Consider the following 23,360-nt stretch of genomic DNA (forward strand, 5'->3'; position numbering starts at 1 on the left):
TGGAAAATTGGTCTCATTTTTTTTTCTGTTTTACAGCCAGGAAAACAAGATATGCTGAAGAACAGTGATTCACCCAGGAATGCCCAGCTCTATTCTGACTTCCATTCCAAAAGCAAAGCATTTCAAGTAAGAGCGCTCTCAGAGTATCTGAGCACATTTTTCTTTGCAAAGAATAAATTCAACTAATTAGGTCAAACTATTATGTTTAAAGATTAGGTCCAACCTACTTATTTAATACTTTCATTAATCTCCACAGTAAGAACAAGAAAGAACAGTTATTCTTTAAATACAATTCCAGAAAACACTGTGTGGGCTTGTGCAGTGTGATAGCGAACAAGTCCTCTAGTGTTGAAGGAATTCAGGGCAAATACCAAGAAAAATACATGCACTCACCCTGCCAGAGCCTACAAAATACAGCTGTATACTGTTAAATACAATGAGTGGAACAAAAGTGGCATGCTCCTAACAGCGATAACTGCGTGGGTTAGTAAAAAAGAGCTCACTCTTCTACAGGAGCATTTCATGCTTTCTTATTGGGCTCTTATCTGCTCTTAAAATGGAGGATTCCAGAGACCCTTACTCTGATCTTCCCTACATCAATATCTTAAGGCCATTCAATCTTATAGATCTACAGTTAGCTGGAAATCAGTTTGGATATGCTAAAATATATCAATAGCCCAAGCTGATGAAAATTACATTCAGGCATAGTGGTACAGGTAATTTATTCAAAGATCTGTGGCCTGTTCATCAATACACCTGTGCTTTACTTAGCCTTGTTGCACTGGCCCAGTCAGAATGGCAGCACCTTCCCAACACACTGAGAAAGCACATAAACATTAGGCATGATGCAAGTATTCAAAAAAGAACTCAACTTTCTAATTAACAGCCAGGACCTTGAAACATGGAGTGAAAAGTTCACTGGTTAAGTAAACCAAAAGCCTTTCAGGAAATAATAATGTATTTATTACTGTAGGCATCCAGAGGCTGAAAACTGTAACACCAAAAAGGTGAAAGACTGCTTCCTCAGTGAACAACTTTTTATATATTGCTCTGTCTGGAGATGGTAAGAATATACATTATACCTCTCTAGAAAATAAAACACCTGGTTTGAGTGGAATGAAGGGAAAAACAGAGGACAAGTGAAGAAAGATAGACACTGAGTCCCTCTTTTAAAACTTGTCTGAGCCCAGAAAGCTCAAATCTCTGAGGCTTTGGCTGGTTTCAGCCCTTTGGTCTTTATTGCATTTAGACAGAAACAAGTTCTCTACAGTCCAAGCCCACTGCTCTGCACACAGAAAAATCCACCTGTTTCATGTCTTGAATGAGAAAAAGCATAGCTGAAAATACAGGACTATTTCTCAGTAATTTGGTACGTTATATAATCTCAGTGACAGCAATAAACATTGCTGATCTAAGTACCGTTAGTACCAGTGGATGCTAAATAAACTCTACAGCTCTTTTACCAAACAGAAGTTCTGTAAAACACCAGCTCAAAACAGGCTTATTTTAAACACACAGCAAAAAATACCACCGCCGTATATTGATGAGTGCTGTGTAATGCTACAGAAACTGGAAACAGTCCTGCGTTGTCACTGAAATTTAGCACTTGTTGTTTTGTTTTTCATGGTCACTTGTGACTGGGTTAAAGAAAAAAAGAAAAACTACCTTCTAGTAATTAACTATTAATGCAAAGTAGGTGCTGAGGTAGAATAACTTTCTGCTGAAAAATGAAGTTAAGGATTATCTTCCATCAGTATAACAGTCACTTGAAAGTTGATGTTAAAGTAACAGTTCCAATGCTTTTCAGCAGAATGTTTAAAGCCCTTTAGAAGTATCCCTTCTACAAACACTTAGCAATCAATTATAGGATTCAAGAGAATTAACAATCACTGAACAATGAGACTACTAGAAATCTAACTCCAATAACATATCTTAGAGATGTTTCCTGCTCTCTAACTTACCTCTTTGAACTTGTGAGCCAGCTTGCTGGTGTCCACATCACTGGGGGAGAACATGTCATCATTTTCAGGAAGATCAAACACTTCAATAGCTATGTCACCTCCCGGAAGGACAGGTCCCATGTCATCATCTTCTTCATCTGTAGCATATTCCCCTGTCTTAATTTTATAGTATTTAAGAAATTCCAGTTATCCTCTTATTAGGGATAGACTGTTCAAAGTGCAATTAAGCTCGTGGGTAAATACAGCATATTGCACACACACAAAAAAGCTTATATTTTTGTTCTGCTATAATCTAAGTAGATAAAATAAAATTCCACAGCAGTACTTCAGATCATTAAGAGATAGAACGAAAGAGTGTCTTAGGCAGCATAGGTTTCTAGGGGACGGCATTACTGACTATAAAGCAGAATGGTTTTCATCCTTTTACAGACAGTTTTCCATAGGAAGAACCGTCCCAGTTACTGTCAGTCTTAACAAGGAATCTTTTCCAAACAGAAATGTAAGCTAAATAGGTGGGACAGGATCTTGGTTGGCCTTTTTTAAGCCATGTGGAGGCAGTAATTCTCCAGTGATATTCCATACTGAACATCAAAATCCATTGGTTAGTTTTCTATATACAAATTAATGACAGGAAAGTCTCACCTCCTCAAAAAGCCTACAGCAGGAAAAAGAAACCAAGTGACAGAGATATCTTTTGAAACAAATCAGAGCTTACTGAATGTTCACCCTGCATAAGGAGCTGGTTTAGACAGTTTAAAAAACATGGCTGTTTCTTGGGCTGGTAGCCTATGAGACATGAATCATATGCTGACAAAACATAATTCTAACAAACCTAAAAGCCACAACCAGTATCTCAAAAATAGACAAAACCAATCCTATTCAAAAGAAAAAGATGGCAATATTAAAACCCTTCACACATACACCTGTGCTCTTTTACTCATACCAAAGGTGGCTGGATACCTCCCTGCTTCAGCAGGGCTCCCCCTGTGAGCCACACTATATTGCATACAAATCACAAATAGTGTGCAAATGTGTTAGAAAGCAAACAGTTCCTTCAAGGCTACTTCTAGATTTATAAAGCATGGGAATAAACAAACACATAAGAAAAAAAGGAGGGAAGAGGGATTAATTCCTTCTCAAATTAAGACAGTAATGCTTATAGCACAAAATCTTCACTGTACTACGCAAGTCTTAATAACAGTTCCTGATGTGAACTTGTATCACAACTATACTCCTAGTGGTGCTCAAATTATTCTAGTGTCACTTCTGTCAGAAGAACGTTCAAAACAAGAGTGAGAACTCAGAACAACAGTTCAGATCTAAACCTCTGACCTTCATTTAGCTTCTCGGCTGTCATTTAGGCTTACATAAATCTATCTCAGAAGTTGTTCACAGAAGCACACTGAGTAGCTTCACAAGTTCGCATGCACACATGGGCAGAATTAATGCTTGCACGCGGCCACAACAGGCTGATAAACTTGCAATATAAACATCACAATCTCTTGGGTAAATAGCATATGAAAGATCAATATTCTTTTCTTATTTACTTAAACTGTTTTAAAAAGCAAAGAAACACATAACACAGGGAAAATACAGAAAGATTTGGTAAAGTTTTCTGATGTTAAAAGAACTACCTTGAAGAAGGCAAGGCATTATGTACAACCCAGCCATACTTTAAACATTTAACGTGGGCTATTTCTTAGGAGAGCTATCTCCCTTTATATAAAAATAGATATGTAGTCTGCAATCAAATATGCAGTAATAACTTCTTGCATTTAATAAGCACTAATAATCTCACCAGTCTTCAACAAAAATGAGCAGATGTTTTGGCTTCTTTTCCCCTTATTTAAGGCAAAGCACACAATTAATCTGGACTTTTCAGGCACTTTAGTACTCCAGATAAATGATATTTGAAACTAAGTTTATCATTCCTTTTAGATGTCACACACACATCTCCAGTTATGATACACTTGTGATAACTGTTGTTTTCACTTAATCCTCCACGGCTACGTGCAGTTACTGTCTAAACAGAAAATTATACTGCTCTTTCCAGGAACGTCTAACAGCATCTTCACACACTACCAGGCAGGCAAGAAGCAGAACCTTAAAATCTCAGTGGCGTTCCCATTCAGTGAATTACTGTGGGAACAAAACATTAGCACGGTTCACATACCGTCAAATTTGCAGTCCCTAAAAAATCTGCAAGGTGATACAGAGTTATCATTTCTACATGGAAAGGGAAGGAAAGAGGAAGGAAAGGGGATGAGGAAGGAGAAGGAAGAAGAAGGAAGGAGAAGGAGAGGGCAGGGTAGGGGAGGAAAGGGAAGGATCAAGCCACATCTTGGCTGGTCCAACTGATGGCTCCAAAGATTAAAAAAAATACTAAGTTTTATTAGGGAAAAATTCAAGGGCTCTACTGGCCTCAGGAAGCACCACGTTTGAAGAGGGACATCAGGCAGATTAAAATAAACATAAAGGAAAACCTTGCTGTGAACTGTTTGAGTATCAGTGGACACAGTTGTTTTTGCTTCAATTAATACAAAAAAAAATTGTCATCAAAGCAAAACACTACAGTTTGCTGTAGCAAACAAGACAGTGGGATGACACAGAAACATTAGACAGCACAGAAATAAATGGGGCTTTTGCTCATCTTCAAAAGAAAATGTTCCCATCTTATAATCACACGAAACACAAATAACAGGTTCAAAAGAACCAATGTATACTTTAAAGAAACAGATGTTGTAAACTGCATAATACACACTCTCCCTGAATGAATTCTCTCTGCTTTTACCTACCAAAGGATGTTCAGACCTTATGCCAGTAACTAGAACAAGCAATTCAGTGTTTTACAAGAAGCAGCTAGACACGGACAGAGCTTACCTAACTCCGAAATAACAAAGCTTTATAAAGTAACAGCTGTTATTGGAAATGCTTGAGGCTTCGAGCAATTCATTTTGTTTTCCTAGTTGACAACAATAATATTTTTTGTACAATAGACAATGAAAACTTACATGCTCTTGAAGCAAAATCTCAGTCTCTTCAGTCTTTACGGGTGAGCAGAATTCATCCAAGCAAATCAGGTGAGCAAAAGCCTATTTATCATTTCAGTAGTACACAGACCTCAAGGTTTCCCCAGCCACAGGGACAGCTTCCGTTACGAGCTGTTTAATTTTGCCATACACTATCACAGCAAGCAGCATGAAGTTATCTTAATAAACATGAGCTGCAATTTCCCATTTTAAAAGGGAGAAGGCAGTACTCACATTGTTTAACTGTGTTGTAAATTCCTGAAGCAGGCTGAACCCTTAGCAGCACAAAGAAGCAGCAGCAGCACCAGCCAAGAAAATGCTGACAGACCTTTCCCAATCACCATAACAAAGGGTATATCAAGCTAAATCCTTTGTTTGTGCTGAAACTCCCACTATCACAGAATACTATTCGAAGAACCATAAAAATAACTCAAATCCACCTCTTCATTTGATTTTTCTGTAGTTCAAGCTCAATTCTTTGAAAAGATGAAAGAAAAAGTATTTCTATAGTATCAATCCTTGCTTTTATAGAAGTAATTCATATTAATGATGTTGGGAAAACTGTATTCCCTGAAAGATCTCATCTTACCAATGTATCTTTGCATTTAAGACACCAAAGCACATTGCTCCATTTTTCTTTTTGTGTCCCATTATAGTCTTCAATAGCTCTACAGTTACTTTCCTCTCAGAATGACTTGAAAAATAAGAATTAAAAATGAAAAAAACTCTCAAATGACTATCTGTGTGACTGAAAGACATGAAGACTTCACTTTCATACAACTACCTGTTGTATGTAAGTTTCTTGTATTTCCCTGTGAAGATGTGAATGATGTGGCAGCATCTGAAAGTATCTTAGAAGCTGAACAATCTGTAGCCCAATATAACAGCAGATTCTGAAATGCATGTGGGACAATTCAGCTTTCACATTCCTTTTATATCAAATGATGCTTATTTTGGAAACATTGTGCGTATTAGCATGAATTGTCTTCAACAACTAACTGACTTGAAACATTCCTGGAAGGTGAAGGGATGAAAAGGTACAGCAGGCAAACGAGCATCTCTCTAATTCAGCACCTGACTGATGTCCAACACATGCTGGTTGACACATGTCAACATTTTCTCAGTAATGATACTATGTTTAAGGGCTCTGACTTTCCTAGAATGGTTATCTGCTGTTTGGGCTACCATAGAGACTACAGATGATCGAAACAGAGGAAGGACAACCATCTAGTAAACCAGCAAGATAAAATACCCAGACCAGAACATGCTTGGAATATGCTCTCTTCCTGTGATTTCATCAGCTCATAGCTTTACCAAGCTCAGTCACATGCAGCATCTCTAAGACTCAAACTCAGATTGCTGATTTCCTGTTCAGGAAACCTGATAAGGCATTACTGTCTTTGTGCTAAAGTAGGCTCAGAATTTGACAGCCTCACTGGAGGGCTGAATAATGATAATTTTCTTGTTTATTTATTTGGCAGTGCAGTTGGAATCCCTGCCACCTCATTTTTAATACTGAATGAAAATGAATAGGATGGTTTGATAGCTCTGAGAGTGAACAGCTCTTGTATAATTCTGTCTCATACCAGCATGACACTCCTTACACTGGAGATTCTAATATCCCTGAGCTTCACACAGTCAGAATCACAAGTACTGTGTGCAAATGGACTTGAAAGGGTAGGGTTTTCTTGGTACATTCGTGGATGCATATTCATTCAGACTGCGTAAACTGAGATTTTCTTGCCCAAGAGATGACATACTTTCCAGAGCCAGAGAACACGAGGCTGGTAGTGAGTCTGGATACAGCCTCATTTGACCAGAGTAAGGTGAGCTCAAGTGCCAATGCTCATATTTGATAGCAAATGGAGCAGAAGTGCTTGTAGTGACCAAAAAATATCTTTGAACTGTGGGTAATGTGCATCACACTACAGATCTCACTGTGATAACTGCTTGGGTGCAAGTTATGTGAGTTTACTTGGAAGGCATAGTGAGGTGAAAAAAATGAAACATACTCAGGACTGCTTCATTTTCTTAATAATTCTAAATAATAATAAAGCATTACCTTAGTAACGGTATCTGTCTGTTCTAAGAATAAGGCTTACCACTTCTCACCCATACAGCCATGGAGGAAATGGGTATAACCTTCAGTGATCCCAAGGCTGTTTTTGAGAACTGAAGCACTTCTACATTTGTTCAGAGGCCTAATTACTTCTACTTCCAAAAAATACCTCTGATGACACTCTGGATCTCTGCTGGTAGATGCCTTTGTTTCTTCTTCCCCTTTCCCTCACATAATGCATAAAAGTCCCTATTGCACCACATAAGCTAATGGCCAAAATGTACACCTGATGGTTACAGACAAGGCCACCATTCTCAGTACAGAACTGTGATAAGACTCTTGTTCCAAAAGCCAGAGAGAGTTGTCTCTTTGTTATTTCTGAGATGAGGATAGCTGTCCCTCAAGAAATCATTCAGCAACTTGCATTTTAGATCTAGAATAAACAGGAGTCAAAACACTTGCATGTTCCTATATGTTGAGGAGGAGAGTATATGCATTTTCATAGTCTCACACAGCCACACACAAACGTGCATCCCGAATACATATAACTTCTATTCACATGCGTTGAATATGCACTGCCTATGATAGGATTCATTCTAATACATATTCAAATAATCTGTTTTTAATATCAGCGGAAATTGAAGTGACTGAAGGCATCACTGGGGCTAGAGGATTGTTACCCAGGTTTCTGGGATACTTATGATGCCAATTGCCAGACTAACAGAGGTTTTCAAAATAAATGCATTCTTTACTTCAGAGTACTTTTCTCCTATTTCTCTGTTTAGAAGCCTAGTCTCAGGACCTGAAAGAAAACTAATCTGAGTTAAATGCAATGCTTAGATTCTCTGTCTCCCCTTCTCTATCTTTGGAACTTGATGATCCTTGAGGTCACTTCCAAGCCAAGCCATCCTATGATTCCATGATTTTACGATGACATTGGGTGGTCCTGTGTAGAGCCAGGAGTTGAACTCATTGATCCATATGGGTCCCTTCCAGCTCAAAATATTCTATGATATTCTCCTTTGCCAAATGAAAAAAAAAAAAAAAATAAATAAATGTTGGCCTGGGAAAAAAATACTCACTGATACATGGAGTCTGGGATTACAGATTATATTGTTGAAGAGAATGTGAAAAGAAGGTTGTATGCTCAGGCTGCATGGAAGTGGTTTGCAACAGCAACTGCCTTTACCTTAACGTAACCTAGCAGCTAATTTAGGGGTGAAACAGTAGTCTCTGAGAAAGATCTCTCATCAGTCCTTCCAAGTACCTTGGAATTCAGGCATGCTGGGAATTTTAAGAGAACTGGAAAACATACGGAAAATTTGCTGAATAAAGTTGATAGCTTCAGAACCCTTACACTGGGACACCAAGCACTAATCATGAACATCAATAAATGCTTTTGACAAGGAAGAGTGATCCTCTACCCCATGGGACAGCTGTTCACATAGATAAAAAAAGAAGGAGGAGTCCAACTTGGAATTTCCAGAACATTTCTTAATGTTCTGAATCACAAACATCATTAATTCTTCAAGGAAAAAAGATAAGGTTTAAATATTCCCAAGTCAATAGCAGTAGGAAGGTGACTTTTACCACTGTCCGCAGAAAAACAATGTTTCAAAACATGCACAAGCAAACCAGCTTTATTCCCTTATTTCAAACAAAGCAGACACCTTTGGAAGATCAGTGATTTACAGAGACATCAACCACATTTATATAGGCTTTTATGGAACAAAATAAATACTTTAAATCCATGTTATAAAGCTTTGTTCTTCATATTGGGCTTATTATCAAAATCTAAAAATCAGTGCCTGGGATAATGAAGACATGTAAAGTTGCACTCTGAGTGACGCTAAAAAAGCAGGAACCAGGAAAACAGAAAGCAGCGCATTAAAACCCTCTCCAGATTGAAACATTAGAAAGCAGGTTACCTCATCATCATCGGCATCGTACTGTGCATAATGCTGCTCCAGGAGCTCTCTCTGGCGGCGTTCTTGTTCCAGAGTTTGGCTAATCAGCTGTGCAACCTCGCTCACTTGGCCTGGTTTTTCTCGGCCAATCACAAACCTAGACAAGACACCATTGAAGAAATGATCACGCCTGTTTTACTGAAGTTCTTCATTTTTACCTCTGTTTAGAAAAGAGACTGGCCTTCTTTTGCAAAACTGCATGGCTGTAACTGCTTCATGCTTGTTTTGTGGATCTCATTTCCCAACAGGGTACTGTGTGTAAGACCAAGGACCTACATGGTCATTGCCATATTGACAGCAAGAGAAAAACCAAAAGTGTCAGTGATGACTACGGCCTGCGTTCCAAATTTAGCAAAAGATCTGCAGAGTTGGAACTCCGCAGATACAAACCTATAGCAGGGCCATTAATAAAAAACGTATCAGCACTTGCATTCCCTTAAAAGCAAGACATTTCTCAGAAGCCTATGAAAGTCCAGATGCACACCAACAGTGCAAACTCCTGACAGCTTGCAGTGAAAGGAGTGTGAATGGGAGAAACTTTTTTCCCCGTCTTTACACTGAAGACATTCCTGAGCTCTTTGATTTGCCTTTCTGCTATGACAGAGAATCGATTTCTACATTTTTAATTCTGACAGATACCATTTCCCTAACTTTAAACTGCATTTAAATCTTTTATTTCACAAACTTCTGTTGCTAGGGAGCTTTTCTTCTCCTCCTGTGTTAGCTATCTCTGAACACTGTAAGTGTGCTTCTTTGGCTTAACAAAAGACAACAGCAACATCTCTTTCTTGGCTAAGATTTCCACATCTGCTTTCCAGTTTTGCTTTCTGCATTGGCTTTGATTGTAACACTTTCTTTTGGTACATCATCATATCCATAGTTAGATATTTTGCTACCTGTAGCATTAATTATGAGCATTCATTATACACAACCAACACTAAACTACTGAACAAATGCACAATTTAAAGGTGCCAAGGAGTATTTTCTCAGCAGGCTAGAAAAACAATTAGACAATCACAGATGAAAAAAGAATTATGCAGAGCAGAGTAGCACAATCAATTGACGTACTGCACGGTAAACTATCTGTTTCCACAACATTTGGCTCAAAATGACATATTTAATGTATTACTGGAATGAGAGGTAGAAGAGTGTATTATATCCTGTGCAAGAGAATTATTTTGATTAGTTCTGTTTATAGCTATTAATGTCAAGTTCCTGTGAGTGGATGAATCTGAACCCATCTCCTACAGCAAATAATTTTTCAGACTCTGTGAAGTCGAGCACTACAGAAAGGAAAACAATTTAGAGATTATTTCAACATCAAAATATGTGAGTCAATGACTACTTCCAAAAGGACCAAGGTGTGAATGAATGACTGTATGCAGAATAATGAGAAAATTCTCTGAAAATAATTTGCAATAAGGTCTTAGTTTAAAAACATCAATAGAAAATAGAGCAGAAAATAGGAAAAAGCTTTAAAGCAAGTAACACCACCATTTTAATCTTAATCAAAGCAGATCACAGTCTGGCACTCGTATGCTACAATTACAAAATATGACAGCAATGATAAAGACCTGGGGCTGAAAGGAAAAGGATGTTTCTATGTGTCCCCTTCATCTGGTCAGCACACAGACTCACAGTCAGATCCTGTTCCCCTGAATTTTAATTTCATAGCCAAATATCACAAAGACTAAAGCAGCCATGCTTTCAGTCTCACACGGGAGGAACAACGAACTTTCAATATTGCTACATGAAGTAAAAAAGGATTCAACTCATATTTGCTGTGCATTTATCTCTTCTACTTAAACAAATTAATTTGTACACTGAATACCCAGGACAGACAATGTATAAAACATGAGCATCGTGAGTCAACAGTGTGTCCAGGTGGCCAAGAGTGCCAATGGCAACCTGGCCTGTATTAGAAATAGTGTGGCCAGCAGGAGCAGAGAGTGAACATCCCCTTATACTCAGCACTGGTGAGGCCGCACCTTGAGTATTGTTTTCAGTTTTGGGCTCCTCACTACAAGAAAGACATTGAGGCCCTGGAATGTGTCCAGAGAAGGGCAATGAAACTGGTGAGGGGTCTGGAGCACAAATCTTATGAGGAGCAGCTGAGAGAGCTGGCATTGTTCAGCCTCAAGAAGAGGAGGCTCAGGGGAGACCTCATTGCACTCTACAACGTCCTGAAGGGGGGTTGTGATGAGGAGGGGATTGGCCTCTTCTCCCAGATAACAAACAGGACCTGAGGCAACGGCCACAAGTTGTATCAGATGAGGTTTAGACTAGACATAAGGAAAAACTTATTCTCTCAGAGAGTGGTCAGGCACTGGAATGGCTGCTCAGGGAGGTGGTGGAGTTTCCGTCCCTGGCAGTGTTCAAGAGGTGTCTGGTAGAGGAGCTACAAGATATGGTTTAGTGGCTTGTGGTAGCAATGGTAATGGGAAAACTAGATGATCTTGTAGGTCCTTTCCAACCTTGTTATTCTCTGGTTCTATGATTATTATGGTCCTTTTCAACCCAGGCCATTCTATGATTCTCTGACTGCGTTGCATTACTACTTTCATACATATTCAGGTAGGAAATAGAAATGTTTCACGTTATTAATTTTTTTTCTCATCCAACAGCCGTTCTCATGTCAGTGATGTAATTTTCAAGACTTTTATCACATGTCAAAATGAAGTTCCTAGATGACACCTGAGGCTATTGATGGTACATGAATAAATGCCTCAAAGCAATGACAAAGCACACAGCAAATGTTTTCCAAAACATAATTATGCAAGTAATCTTCTGTTTTCCTGTAATTCATTGCTTGAAAGTGAAACATTTCCAAGGTGAATAAACATTAAGAAGCATTAAATCTACAACTGATGTCAGTTCTAGATACAGAACTGCACACTTGTAAAACAGAATATGACACAAACAATGACAGATTTTACATAAAGAACCAAACCTTTTGCCATGCTCCATTCCACGACATTAAGAATATCAAGCTATATATAATAATAATTATGTTTAACCTGTAACTAAAGTACTTCATACATTACAAATTTGTAAGTGAAAGAGAGGATACTTCTCTCTTAGAAAGCCATAAAAGAGGCCATTATTAAAATGCAAGGCATGAATGAGATCTTTAAGCCTAGAAAGGCTTTAGATATTAGAACTATCATAATCTGAAGTGTCTAAATATGAAAAAGAGACAGAAGGTTGTGATTCAGTGACCACAAAATTAGTCACTGAGCCATCATCTGCACACTTCAGTGAAATGGCTAATTATGTATTTCCCACCACTCTGCCTCATGAAAATTACGCACATGCATTTCAGTCTTGATTAATTAGTCTCAAGGGCCACGAGTATTACAACAAAGACCTATAAATTCTATCAGCAATAATATTCCTAAGAAACTGGTTATGTTTCTGGATATGAGACAAATGAGGGTTTGAAAACCTTTAGACTCATCATGACAACATTTCCCTTAATTTCAAAGCTAAAAACGCAAAATAAAAGCAGGCCAATCTGCAAAGCTGTATTATTAGCACAACTCTACTAAATCTCAGGCTGCTACTGACTATTCCTGACGTCCACAAAACTGGAAGAGAGAGGGAGAGAACAGCACCAAGTAGAAGGCTTGAGCTGACCTTGATATTCACAGCTGCACAGGATCTAGCTGAATTACCAGCTGTGAAATATTATTCTCTGTAGTTACGATGTTAAAATAAACAGGGACAGAGCTAGGAACATAATTAGTACTTGAACCTGTCGCAGATGTAAGTAAGTATAAAAGAATATAACATCTGGAGAAACTGAAAATTAAGCTGCTGGTGGTTAAGAAAAGCATTCTACTGAAATTGGCAACACCTACATCTCCTGCAATCCAGTCAGCATTTAATGATCTTAAAGCACACTTTGTACGTGGCTTTCTGGGTATCTCCAGCTTTTATTAAATGAGGATCTGCAGACCTGCACTTCTTGAAATAACGAAATACATAAGCATACAGACCTTTGGTTCTAGAAAAATGGGGGGGGAGGGTGCATGAACACTGTGACACAAAACTGATGTTCCACAGCAGGGATTTTTAGTGACTTAATTTCAGTGCCCATCTCTTTTAAAAGTACTTTGAGCATTAAGTGCCCAGTTAAAATAATTTACCATTGATTCCTTAAATACAACAAAAATTAATTAAGAAGAAAAAAGCAAGGATAGCTTTGAAAAGATTTTCTTAGAAATAAAGAACAGAGTTTTTTGCTACAAAAGGATTCACAATGACATTTTATCTTCTAAACTTTATTAAAATCACATTTGGTTAATAAAAAATGCAGTTTATTTCACTGCATTTGGGGAATTTTAACATTTTTTAAAGACAGGTTTTGAAAATGGTTTTCCTCTGAGCTTTAAAGCAGGACGCTTCTGCTACCATTTATCTAACTTGTTTCAAGATGTCTTTGATTACTTTCTCTGGCTGGTTCCATTAGGATAATAACCATATAATTAATCCAAAGTGCTACAAGTGTTATGAACCCTGTAAGAAGGCAGTTTTATTTAGTTACAGTAGAGCATGCTGAAACTCAATAATGCTCTTTCATAAACAATTAAAAAATGGCAGTATGAAATGCAGGAGTCACGGCCCTGGCATAAGGAATTCACTAACTGAGGTGCCACTACACTTCCTCAAATAAAAGGATCCAAAACCTAAGAGTCATACAGACTCTCTGAACCTCTGCATAGCTTAGTTTGGACAAGAGCTCTGCTCTGAATCCCCCATCCTAAAGCAGAGTTGGCTCCAACAAGCACAAGGAAGGGATGACATCAAGAGGGATCTGGTCAGGCTTGAGAAGTGAGCACATATGAACACAATGAGGTTCAACCAGTCCAAGTGCAACACGCTGCACTTGGATTATGGCAATCCCAGATATGAACACAGGCTGGGAGAACCCACAGAGAGCAATCCTGCCGAGAAGCATCTGCAGGTTCTGGTGGACAAAAAGCTGGACTAGGATACATAGGATGCATCATAAGGGGGGTGGCCGGCAGAAAGAGGGAGGTGATTGTTGCCTCCACTGTGCCCTTGTGAGGCCCCCAGCACAAGAAAGATATGGATTTGTTTCACTGGGTCCAGAAGAGGGCCATGAAGATGATCAGAAGGCTGGAATACCTCTCCTATGGAGAAAGGCTGAGGGAGCAGGACTGTTTTTGCTTGGAGAAGAGAAGGTTCTGAGGAGACTTCGCTGCAATTTTACAGTACTTTGGGGGAGATTATAAGCAGGAGGGGGACTGACTTTTTACATGGTCTGATAATGACAGGACAAGGAAAAGTGACTTTAAATGAAAAGAGAGGAAATCCATGCTGAATGTTAGGAAGACATTAATTACTCAGAAGGTGGTGAGCATGGCACTGCTGCCCAGAGAAGTTGTATATGCCTCATCCCTGTAGGTGTTCAAGGCCAGGTTGAATGGGACCCTAGAATCCTGAGCTGGTGGGTGACAGCCCTGCTCATGGCAGCGGGTTGGTGTGGATGATCTCTAAGGTCCCTTCTAACAAAGCCATTCTATGGTTCTGTGAGTATTCTATTATCCATGGTCTTCAGTGGGTTTTAAACTCTCTAAGGATGAAACAATTCCACGGGCCCCTCTGTGCAGCAGCGCCACCTTTTTGCCTCTCAACCACCCTCTCCAGCTCCATCTCACTTGCAAATTTCCTCAGGGTCTTTCTGTTTTATGTCCACCTGTGCCACCACTTACCCCCCCAATCAGAGACAAGCATGTATACCCTGATTTCTGAAGCTATTAGGCTGTAACAAATGGGAAATGAGGGTGAATGATAAGCAAGGACGTAAATAAGGTTTGTGCAGAGATTAATGATAATGGTGACTCAAAATGGGAACAAACAATCAAACAGCTCTGCCTGGAGATTAGCACCCAAAGCAACATGAGGAAGTAATCACCATCAGTGGATGAAAGAGGCAATGACTGAATGAAGTCACCTAAGGTCACATAAGAAAAATATGAGACAAAAAAAAAACAACCTGAGATAAAGCAGACAGTAATTTATCTGCCAACTTTTCTGCATCCACGGTTCCCCTGTTTTGCTGCTGACATACCTGAAGAACCTCTTCTTGTCTCTTGGGTGCTTTTTACCCCTCAGAGCAGTAACCCATGGGGTTAGCATGCATGGCTAATGCTATCAAAGCTGCTATCAAACTTCAGCAAAGAAATGAGCAGTTCTCCCCTATTTTAAGTAACAGAGTCAGCACACTGCCTTCCTTAGATGTCTCATTGAACATTTGTGTCAAGTTGATTTTTATATGCTCCAAAACTCTCACGGATTACCAGCATTCAACCAAGCTGCCCTTCTAGCAGATGCTGGAGCAGTGTGAGTTCTCTTTAAATGTCTAGCCATAACTTCTAAACACGTCACACGTTTCAAAGCAAGAAGCTTTGAAAGCTGAGTCATTTTCCCTTTTCACTACATTACAGAGCCTGATGGCAAACATGATCTTGCCCAACTCTGTCTGTTGGTTTAGAAGCCAATACCTTCCCTGCGGCATCAGTTGCACAACCTGGGCTTGACCTGCATCCAGTCCCATCTGACTGGCATGATCAAGAAGAAAATCTGTTGTCTGTTGTAGCCCACAGAGCCCTGTGACATGGTTAAGGTATTTATTCTTCAGCAGCTCCAGCAAAGTAACAGCTGAAGGCCCAGAAAAATCTAAGCAGCCTCTCCACAGCACCTTGGATATGAGCCCCTGATGAGCTATACTGCTATCAACACTAAAGGGATCTCAGAGCCAGACAATTACAAAGTTATGTAAAGAACCCATGCAGCATTGTTAATGCACTTAGATTAATTATTCCCACAGAAATCAATTGTAGGTCAGGTCCCCACTGACACATTACCTTTACTCAAAACCACTTTAAAATTAGCCAATGGATTCAATATTTTGGCACTCTCCCAAGCTGTGGTTCTTATTCCGCTCTGCACTTCACTGAGGACAATCAGGGAGAGAACCTCTTCCATCTCCTCCAGTCAGGCTGACAGTTTCTCAATACAATACATGCTTAGAAGTGATGATCAGCATCCTCTGTAGCACCACTGAACCCTTATGGGAACAACCTCTTCAATTAAATGTGCTTTAACATTCCTGAATAAAAGAGAAGCATGCACACTGTCTCTGTTCTAAAGGTGCAAGTGCTATCTGAAAATGTTTTACAACCTAACTGCGTTGAGGTGAGATCTGCCTTCCCTCATTCTCACTGGTGTTGGCATCTGTGGGAAGCAAATCCAGGAAGGCAGTGCATTTGGGCAAGAAGTAAGCTGCTGAGTTCTGACCATGTCCTCAATCTAGGTAATTACATGACCCAGATTCTAGCCAAGCTGAGCCACACTTGCAGCACAGTCGAGGGGTAGCTCCTACAGCACTGTATTGTGGCATGCTGAGTAATCATGAAAGGATGAGTGTTGGCTATTATTTCTGCCCCACTATCACGATGTTGTATCACAAAAAACACGGTGCACCAAAGCTCCTTAGGAACTTCCATGGCAAATTTCACTTAGAAAGACGAAATAGATTAGCTGAATAAGCATTTATGGTGGCATTTCAGTTGCAGCATTAGGAGTTTTTGTTTAGATACAACTGACTTGTGGATAAAGTGATTCATAACCTGTCAAGCTACTTCTTTTTTTTTCAGAAAAGGAAAAGAAAACCCACTCCATATGAAATCCAGCCCTACTGAATCTTACTAATTCATGGTAAATGTATTTTAAAACGATGCTGTAAGTGCCTAGCAAAATGGTTTTCAGCTAAAAACTTCTGTGTGGTTTACTTAGATATTTTATGGTTAAACATATCACTTCCTATCCAAATGTGCAAATATTTCACAAAATTACTTGCCATAAAATTCAAATTAGTTAGCTCTTCGGGCACAGGGGCGATCTCAATGCCAGTAAAATAAATAGCGCCAGGAAATCCTCTTAAGTGCTTGTAATTGATCATCCGCACAGTTAAATTGACGAGACGGTCTCTGGAACCATTTGGCTTAAGTTAACAAGTGCTCTACCCAACACTACTCAGCCACAGACGAGGAGTCAGCAAAGGCCAGGAGTCAGCTTGGCTGCTTCCAGCAGGCAGTTTGGACATAGATGCCCTGCACTGAACAGCGTGAGCAAAGACAGCTCCAAGGCCAGCTGGCCTCAGTGCCCAGGGGCAGCCCCAGGCACTCTGCACCTGCTGGAACAGGCACAGCAAAGGAATACAAACAGCAGTGCAGTACAGCCAGGCTTACCTCATCACTGCCAAGAGCTCACTGTGCTTTGAGTAATTTCTCACGTTAAATGCAGCATGCTATGTCTGATAGTCTTGTGGAATGATTACCAGTGCTAATAGCCCTTTGCAAGGACCAGGTGTAAGAAAATAGGTCATATTATGTAATTTTTGTGTTGCCATACTGGAACAAATGGGAGAAATTTACACTGTTTAGGTCTACCGAGTCCCTGATTCAGGTTTATCATAGACTTATCAATCTGTCCAAGAATGCACTAAGCATAAACGGCTTCTTAATCAACCCTTTATAAAGTCCCAGTATGACAGAACTGCAGAGCAAAGGACTCTTCTTTCATTCTCTTTCTCCCCTTCTGGTTCCAGGTTTGGGTTAAAGGAAAGAGATACTGGCAGCAAAAGGAAGAACAAAAATACTTCCAGCCAGGAAAGAAGACAATATAGTCCAGCCCTCAGTATCTAATACAGAGGTAGCAGATTTTGCTTTTGGCTCCTGCCTCATTGTCCAAGACTGGGAAGAAAGATAAATTTCTCCTGTCTCTTCCACTGCATGGATCTGTACATAGGATGGACAATGGCAGCAAATTAGGAAGTATTACTTCTGGACATTAGGAAGTATTACTTCTCGGAAAGGGTAGTCAGGCATTGGAATGCACTGCCCAGGGAGGTGGTAGAGTCACCAACCATGGGAGTGTTCAAGAAACGTTTGGATGCTGTGTTGATTAATATGATTTAGCTGGGAAGTATCAGTAATGGTTGGACTAGATGATCTTCTATCTTTCCAACCTTGATAATTCTGTGATTCTGTAAATGTTTAAAGGACATGTTGTTTCACAGGGCAAGAGGATAGGAAGAAAAGCTGAAAAAGAACAAGAGAAAATGTGCACAGGGAGCATGCTGGAAGAAGAGAAGCTGATAATGCAGGGGGAGGATTCATAGAAATAAAGCGATGCTGCTCACTATCACCATGAACAAATATCATTCCCCAGAGGGGTATGCTGCTGTTGGCTAGATTCTGCTGTTGACTTCATTTGTCCTCTATACTGTCTGATTGCTTGCAAAGACACAAGTGTTTAAATTACCTTTCCAGATGTTGTGATGTTAAACAAAGCTAACAGCAGGCATGCAAATTACTCCTTTTTGAGACAGTATATCTTCCAGAAAGAAATCAGCTCAACACGGGGGGAGGAATTCGCTGAAGAAAGAATAAATGATTTCCCAAATTGTTATCGATTAAAATGTGAATATTTCAACTTTCTGCCATTTAACTGCTCCTTGTATAAGAGCTGTGTAAAAAGGTAAAAACTTCACTCTTGCATTTCAGATTGCATTTGTACTACAGGAGATAAAGAAAGCAGGCGATAAATGGGGAATATGGGTTGCAGCAAAATCCTGCTTTGCATTAAAATTGTCCAGATAGAAAAAGAACACAGAATGATAATATACAATTCTGTATGAGAACAGAGAACTGTTAACTGTGGAAAGCCTCAAGGTCTGATACCTACACTGCTATTGTTGGAACAATTTCTTCACCAATCAAGAAGATTAATTAAACAGCAAGGTGGCAAAATTTGCTAACTAATTATTTAGCTTCTTTATTAATACTGGAAGACTTTGAGGCATTTCAGAGGAGTTTAATTAAGCAGAAGCTGGTAAATCTGCTGCTAAGTTAGACTTAATATAATTATCAAGGAGGTGCAAATCAAGAGAAGAGTGACAGATTTGTACAGGTTCTGTGTGCAAGGTTCTCCAGAAACCCAAGAGCTGGCTAAGAAAGCACCATGAGATCTATTCAGTGCCTAGCAACAGTCTGGAAGCTGAGAGAATGCCTGGTCTCATTCAGAAGACAGGATACAGAAGGAGGACACAGAATTGAAAATTTTCTTCTCCAATAAAATATTTTTTTTAGTTTGGCTAACTAACTGGAAAGAAATGGAAAGCAATAGTAATAAAAGCACATAAGCAGCAAATGAAGAACTTGGATTTTCAGATGAATCATAATCTTTTCTTCTTATCAATCCAGTAAGACTTCCCAGCATCCCACCCTCCCTTCTTAGAACCTTGTACTTCCCACAGCTGGATGAGCATGAAATTTCACATTGAGTGAGGCTACAAAGTGAAGTCACTCCCAACCAATAACTGTTCCTTTATTTGCTGGATACCACAGAAAGCTTTCATGTTTGACCTAGGAAGGACTGATGTTAGGTACTCATGGTAAAAAGATGGTTTTCTCTGTTAAAGAACTAGGTTTTCTCTCTTGGGGCACTGTGTTTAAGAAAAAGCCTCCATGGAAGCACACAACTTTCTATATGAACTTTCTCTGACAATGGCATTAGAGTCCCCAACACCCTTGCATTACAGTGAAAAATGGAGGAAGAGCAAAGGCACGCATGATCAAGACCTCAGAAATAACTTCAAAGAACTTCAGACCTGCTACTCATCACCACAGTCCATGAGGAACAAGCAAACTAGGAGCTAAAATAACCTGGAGAATCACCACAGCAGGATAGGATTACCACTGTCAAGATGCCTCTCTGTATTTTATGATAGAAGGCACCACTTGCTAACCTCAGGTTGACAGATTAGATCCTAAATGGGTCAGAAGATGTACAGAACAGTTAGTGATATTAGTCTGCTGCTGCCCTCAAACTGCTCCATTAATCTCAGAGCAGGGACGACACTCAACAGAATTAGAAAGAACACAAATTTCAAACGAAAATCCCTCCTTTATATAATGAAATTCTGAAATACACTAAGATATTAGTAAACTAAACAGTTAAAATTGTAAAAAAAGTGATATTTACATGAATTAAAATAGCATTCATAGTTGTATTTGCCAGATTAGAGTCACGGGGATACTAATTCTCAGCCCTAAACACAGAAGCTGATTGCCAGCTGGGATTACAGGAGAACTCTCTCCTTTCTTCATTTCATAGGTTACCAGAGTCCATCTGGTGGGTGCTGATTATCTTCCTTTAAAACATCATGAGAAAGAACTGAGGAATTAATTGTTAGCGGAGAAGCCAAATTGGTGAGATCAATGGCCTTCTGTCGTGGAATGACAACCCTCCCGAACAGTTCAGTACTCCAAACAGTGGATAAGATAATAATAGATGCTTGTGTTTGCTCATTTTCCCCCTCCCCCTCAACTAGAACAGTTCAAAAGGTAAAAGTCATGTCTCCATTTTCACAGATTCCTTACTGTGTCAGCTACAGACAGTTTGGATAAATTTTTCTGTCAGAAACATTGCAAAATCTATTCTAGGTCAATGGCTTCCACTGTCAGGATCATTCAAAATGTTCTGAAGGATCAAAGGAGAAAAACAAGTCACTAAGTATTGGTATTATGCAAGCTTCCTGAAGAGGTATTGATTGCAAAGTATCGAGAACTAGCATTATTGTTGTTCTCTTGAATGTCCTTGCAACTGATCACATATAATAAACTTTCCTACCAAAACTAGTATGCACTCTGCCTAGAATCAGGGTAACATGATTGCATATAAGTAATACTTTGGATTGTAAGCAGAAGGTGATGTCAATGAAATGCACATATCTGTCTGTGTACAGGATACGAGGCGGAAGAAAGATACATGCAGTTCATGCAATAATCACCAAGATAACTATGCTTATTAAAGCAATTCTGTAAAACCCATCACTCTGACACTGTTAAATAGCACACAAGTGTGTGTGTGTGATTTCTCCAGTGAAGGGCAGATTCAGGAAGTTGCCTTGGTTTGAATTAAGCTGTGTGAATTAGGGTGTGTGCCTGCACACTTGTAGTTCAGATAGGACACCTGCAGAAGGAAAGGTAGCAGGTATTTATATAGCAGGTTATTGCTCTCTTTTTTTTCCAGAGATAGCTCTGCAAACAACCTTTTCCACTACTCCTGCCTCCCCCAGTGACATGGATCATTAATGGCAGCTACTAAGAAAATGACTGCATTCAAAGGTCACTAGCACTGCTCTTCACACTTCAGACAGGCAGGAGCTAAAGGCTGGGGGCATGTGAGGGATTCCGCCCAAGAGACTCTTTTCTGCTGCTCCCAAAGTTCTGGTTCACAGACAGTGGAGATATACCATTTTTCCATCTCATCTATTCCACAGGTATACGTGGGAATGAGGATTTGACAGAAAATGACCATTCTCTTCACGAAACACACAGCAGGCAGAGCCCTTGTATCATACAGAAGATGAAAAGCAGTCATCAAGATAATACGTAATTGTTGGTCATATCTAAATTAATTAATGTTAGCTCTAGTTTACTTAACAAGCAAATATTTAAACCTACAGAAAAGACACCACCACCAAACCATCCTGCATTCTCTATCTCCCCAAATGAAAGCTGACTGGAACCATATATAATTTTGAGTAGCTAAAACCAGAGGAAGTTGCATCAAACTCGTTTCTTTTGTCTAATTATGTATAAATTAGTAAAAGGCTGCTCACGCACGTCAGTGTGCATACAGATCCTTCTGACTTCCATTTTATTTAATAATATTTAACAGTCTAAGTATCCTGATTTCATTTATATTTTGCATTATAATCTATAAAGTCTTTTTGCTTTTAAGCGTTGTTGTGATACCAATGCATACGGACATTTTTCCTGTGAAATCTCAATATCTGAAGCTTACTCACAAGGAAAGATGCAGCAACTCACACATCTCTCCTTGATAAATGAGACCTGTCAGAAGCCAGTGATCCCTGAGCACAGGATGCCCAGTGAGCTTGGCAACAGGAGCTCAACAACAACGGAGAAACACTTTTTAGTGCCATGTTATTTTATGACGAAGGGGCCTAGACTGCAACCAGTCTGACTGTAATTTATATCCCATGAGAAGATTCTGGGAGCATTCTGCATGAAAATCATTTTACATTTCTTCTTTTCTCCAAATCCATTATTTTTCCATAGAGGAAAGTATTCTGTTCTGTAACTTGTTCAATAACAATGACACAGATTAAGCTGATTAGGTCAGAACTTTCCTTTTCCTTTTTTCTTTTTTATTTTTGGAGCTGAAACATCAAACACAAAATCCAGTCACATTTGTTCTGTGCACCGAAACATGGGAATTCATTATTTTCTGTCATAAGAATTTTATGTTCAGCCTTCTCAACTCTGCAGAAACCTAATAAAGTTGATACTCATCTTTGTATTCAAGTCAGTAGGTAAACTCACAGCATATGTTCTGTCTTTGCAGAAATAAAACTGATACAGCTACGACTGTAAATGTTACACAAAAAATATATTGCCTGTGATTACACTACTGTTTTGAATGTTTTCTTTCCCAAATAACTTCCTTCTGGTAAAACCTTGATCAACCACCTCCACAGTTCTTTAGAGAATTCAGATTTCAGTACTATTCCTTAATGCTGTAAAGGAACAGCCACGGAATTTCTGTGGAAACCTGCACAGCAGCATGAAACATCACTGGCTGTGGGAGCTGCATCTATTGCATCCAGCAGTTCAGTCGTGATTCAAAAGTGAAACCTGAACTCAGAAGAATTCGGCTGTATTCATCAGAGAGGATTTGGAGAGAGAACCGAAGGGTGGCTATAGAAAGGCTGCTGATTTGCAATAAGCCGAAGCTATTTCTGTAATTATTTTGCACAGTTAAATGTTTGATGAAATTAACAAGCTATTAAACAGAAAATCTATGAGAGAGAATATGTTTTTAAACGGCTCAACAGCTCATTTCTCGGGAAACGTTCTCACACATTTGCAAACATTTTATGGTCTTACATTCACACTCATTTTCTTGCTTGTTAAGCATTTTGTGGATACTTGCAGTGATGCATCTCAGTTAAGCACAGTATGGAGACAGAAATTCAGAGATGTTGTAGGGACTGGGGCAACACAGTGAACCAATACAGGGCTGTTACTTTCCCCACACCAGCAGCTCTCAGGATTGCTGCCCCCAATACCATCCTCTCCCCCCTGCCAAGCTTGCACCTGGGTGCAGCGCTGTTCTCACTGCCTTACTCTTCAGGCCCTGGGGCAGCGCCACAGCCAGCAGAGAAGGGACAAAGACACAAAAAATATCTGCTTCTACCTAAATAGACGGATTCTCCTGTGAG

General features: G+C 39.5%; 1 protein-coding gene across 9 annotated transcripts in view; it reads right to left on the reverse strand.

Annotated features, from left to right (window-relative positions):
• Nucleotides 1-23,360, reverse strand: part of PPP1R9A (protein phosphatase 1 regulatory subunit 9A) — a 124,209-nt gene that overhangs the window by 33,765 nt on the left and 67,084 nt on the right. For all 9 annotated transcript variants that reach the window (XR_014943053.1, XR_014943054.1, XM_085538615.1 and 6 more), the window contains exons 6-7: nt 8,978-9,113; nt 1,962-2,117 (exon numbers count right to left, since the gene is read on the reverse strand). Coding sequence is in view for 7 of the 9 variants with exons in the window: in XM_085538615.1 (XP_085394741.1) it covers nt 1,962-2,117; nt 8,978-9,113 (292 nt within the window). In the remaining 2 variants the exon portion in view is untranslated. The remainder of the gene's footprint in view (nt 1-1,961; nt 2,118-8,977; nt 9,114-23,360) is intronic.

The sequence above is a fragment of the Coturnix japonica genome, chromosome 2 (genome assembly GCF_054131305.1).
Source record: "Coturnix japonica strain WE chromosome 2, WE-NBRP24, whole genome shotgun sequence".
NCBI lineage: Eukaryota > Metazoa > Chordata > Aves > Galliformes > Phasianidae > Coturnix > Coturnix japonica.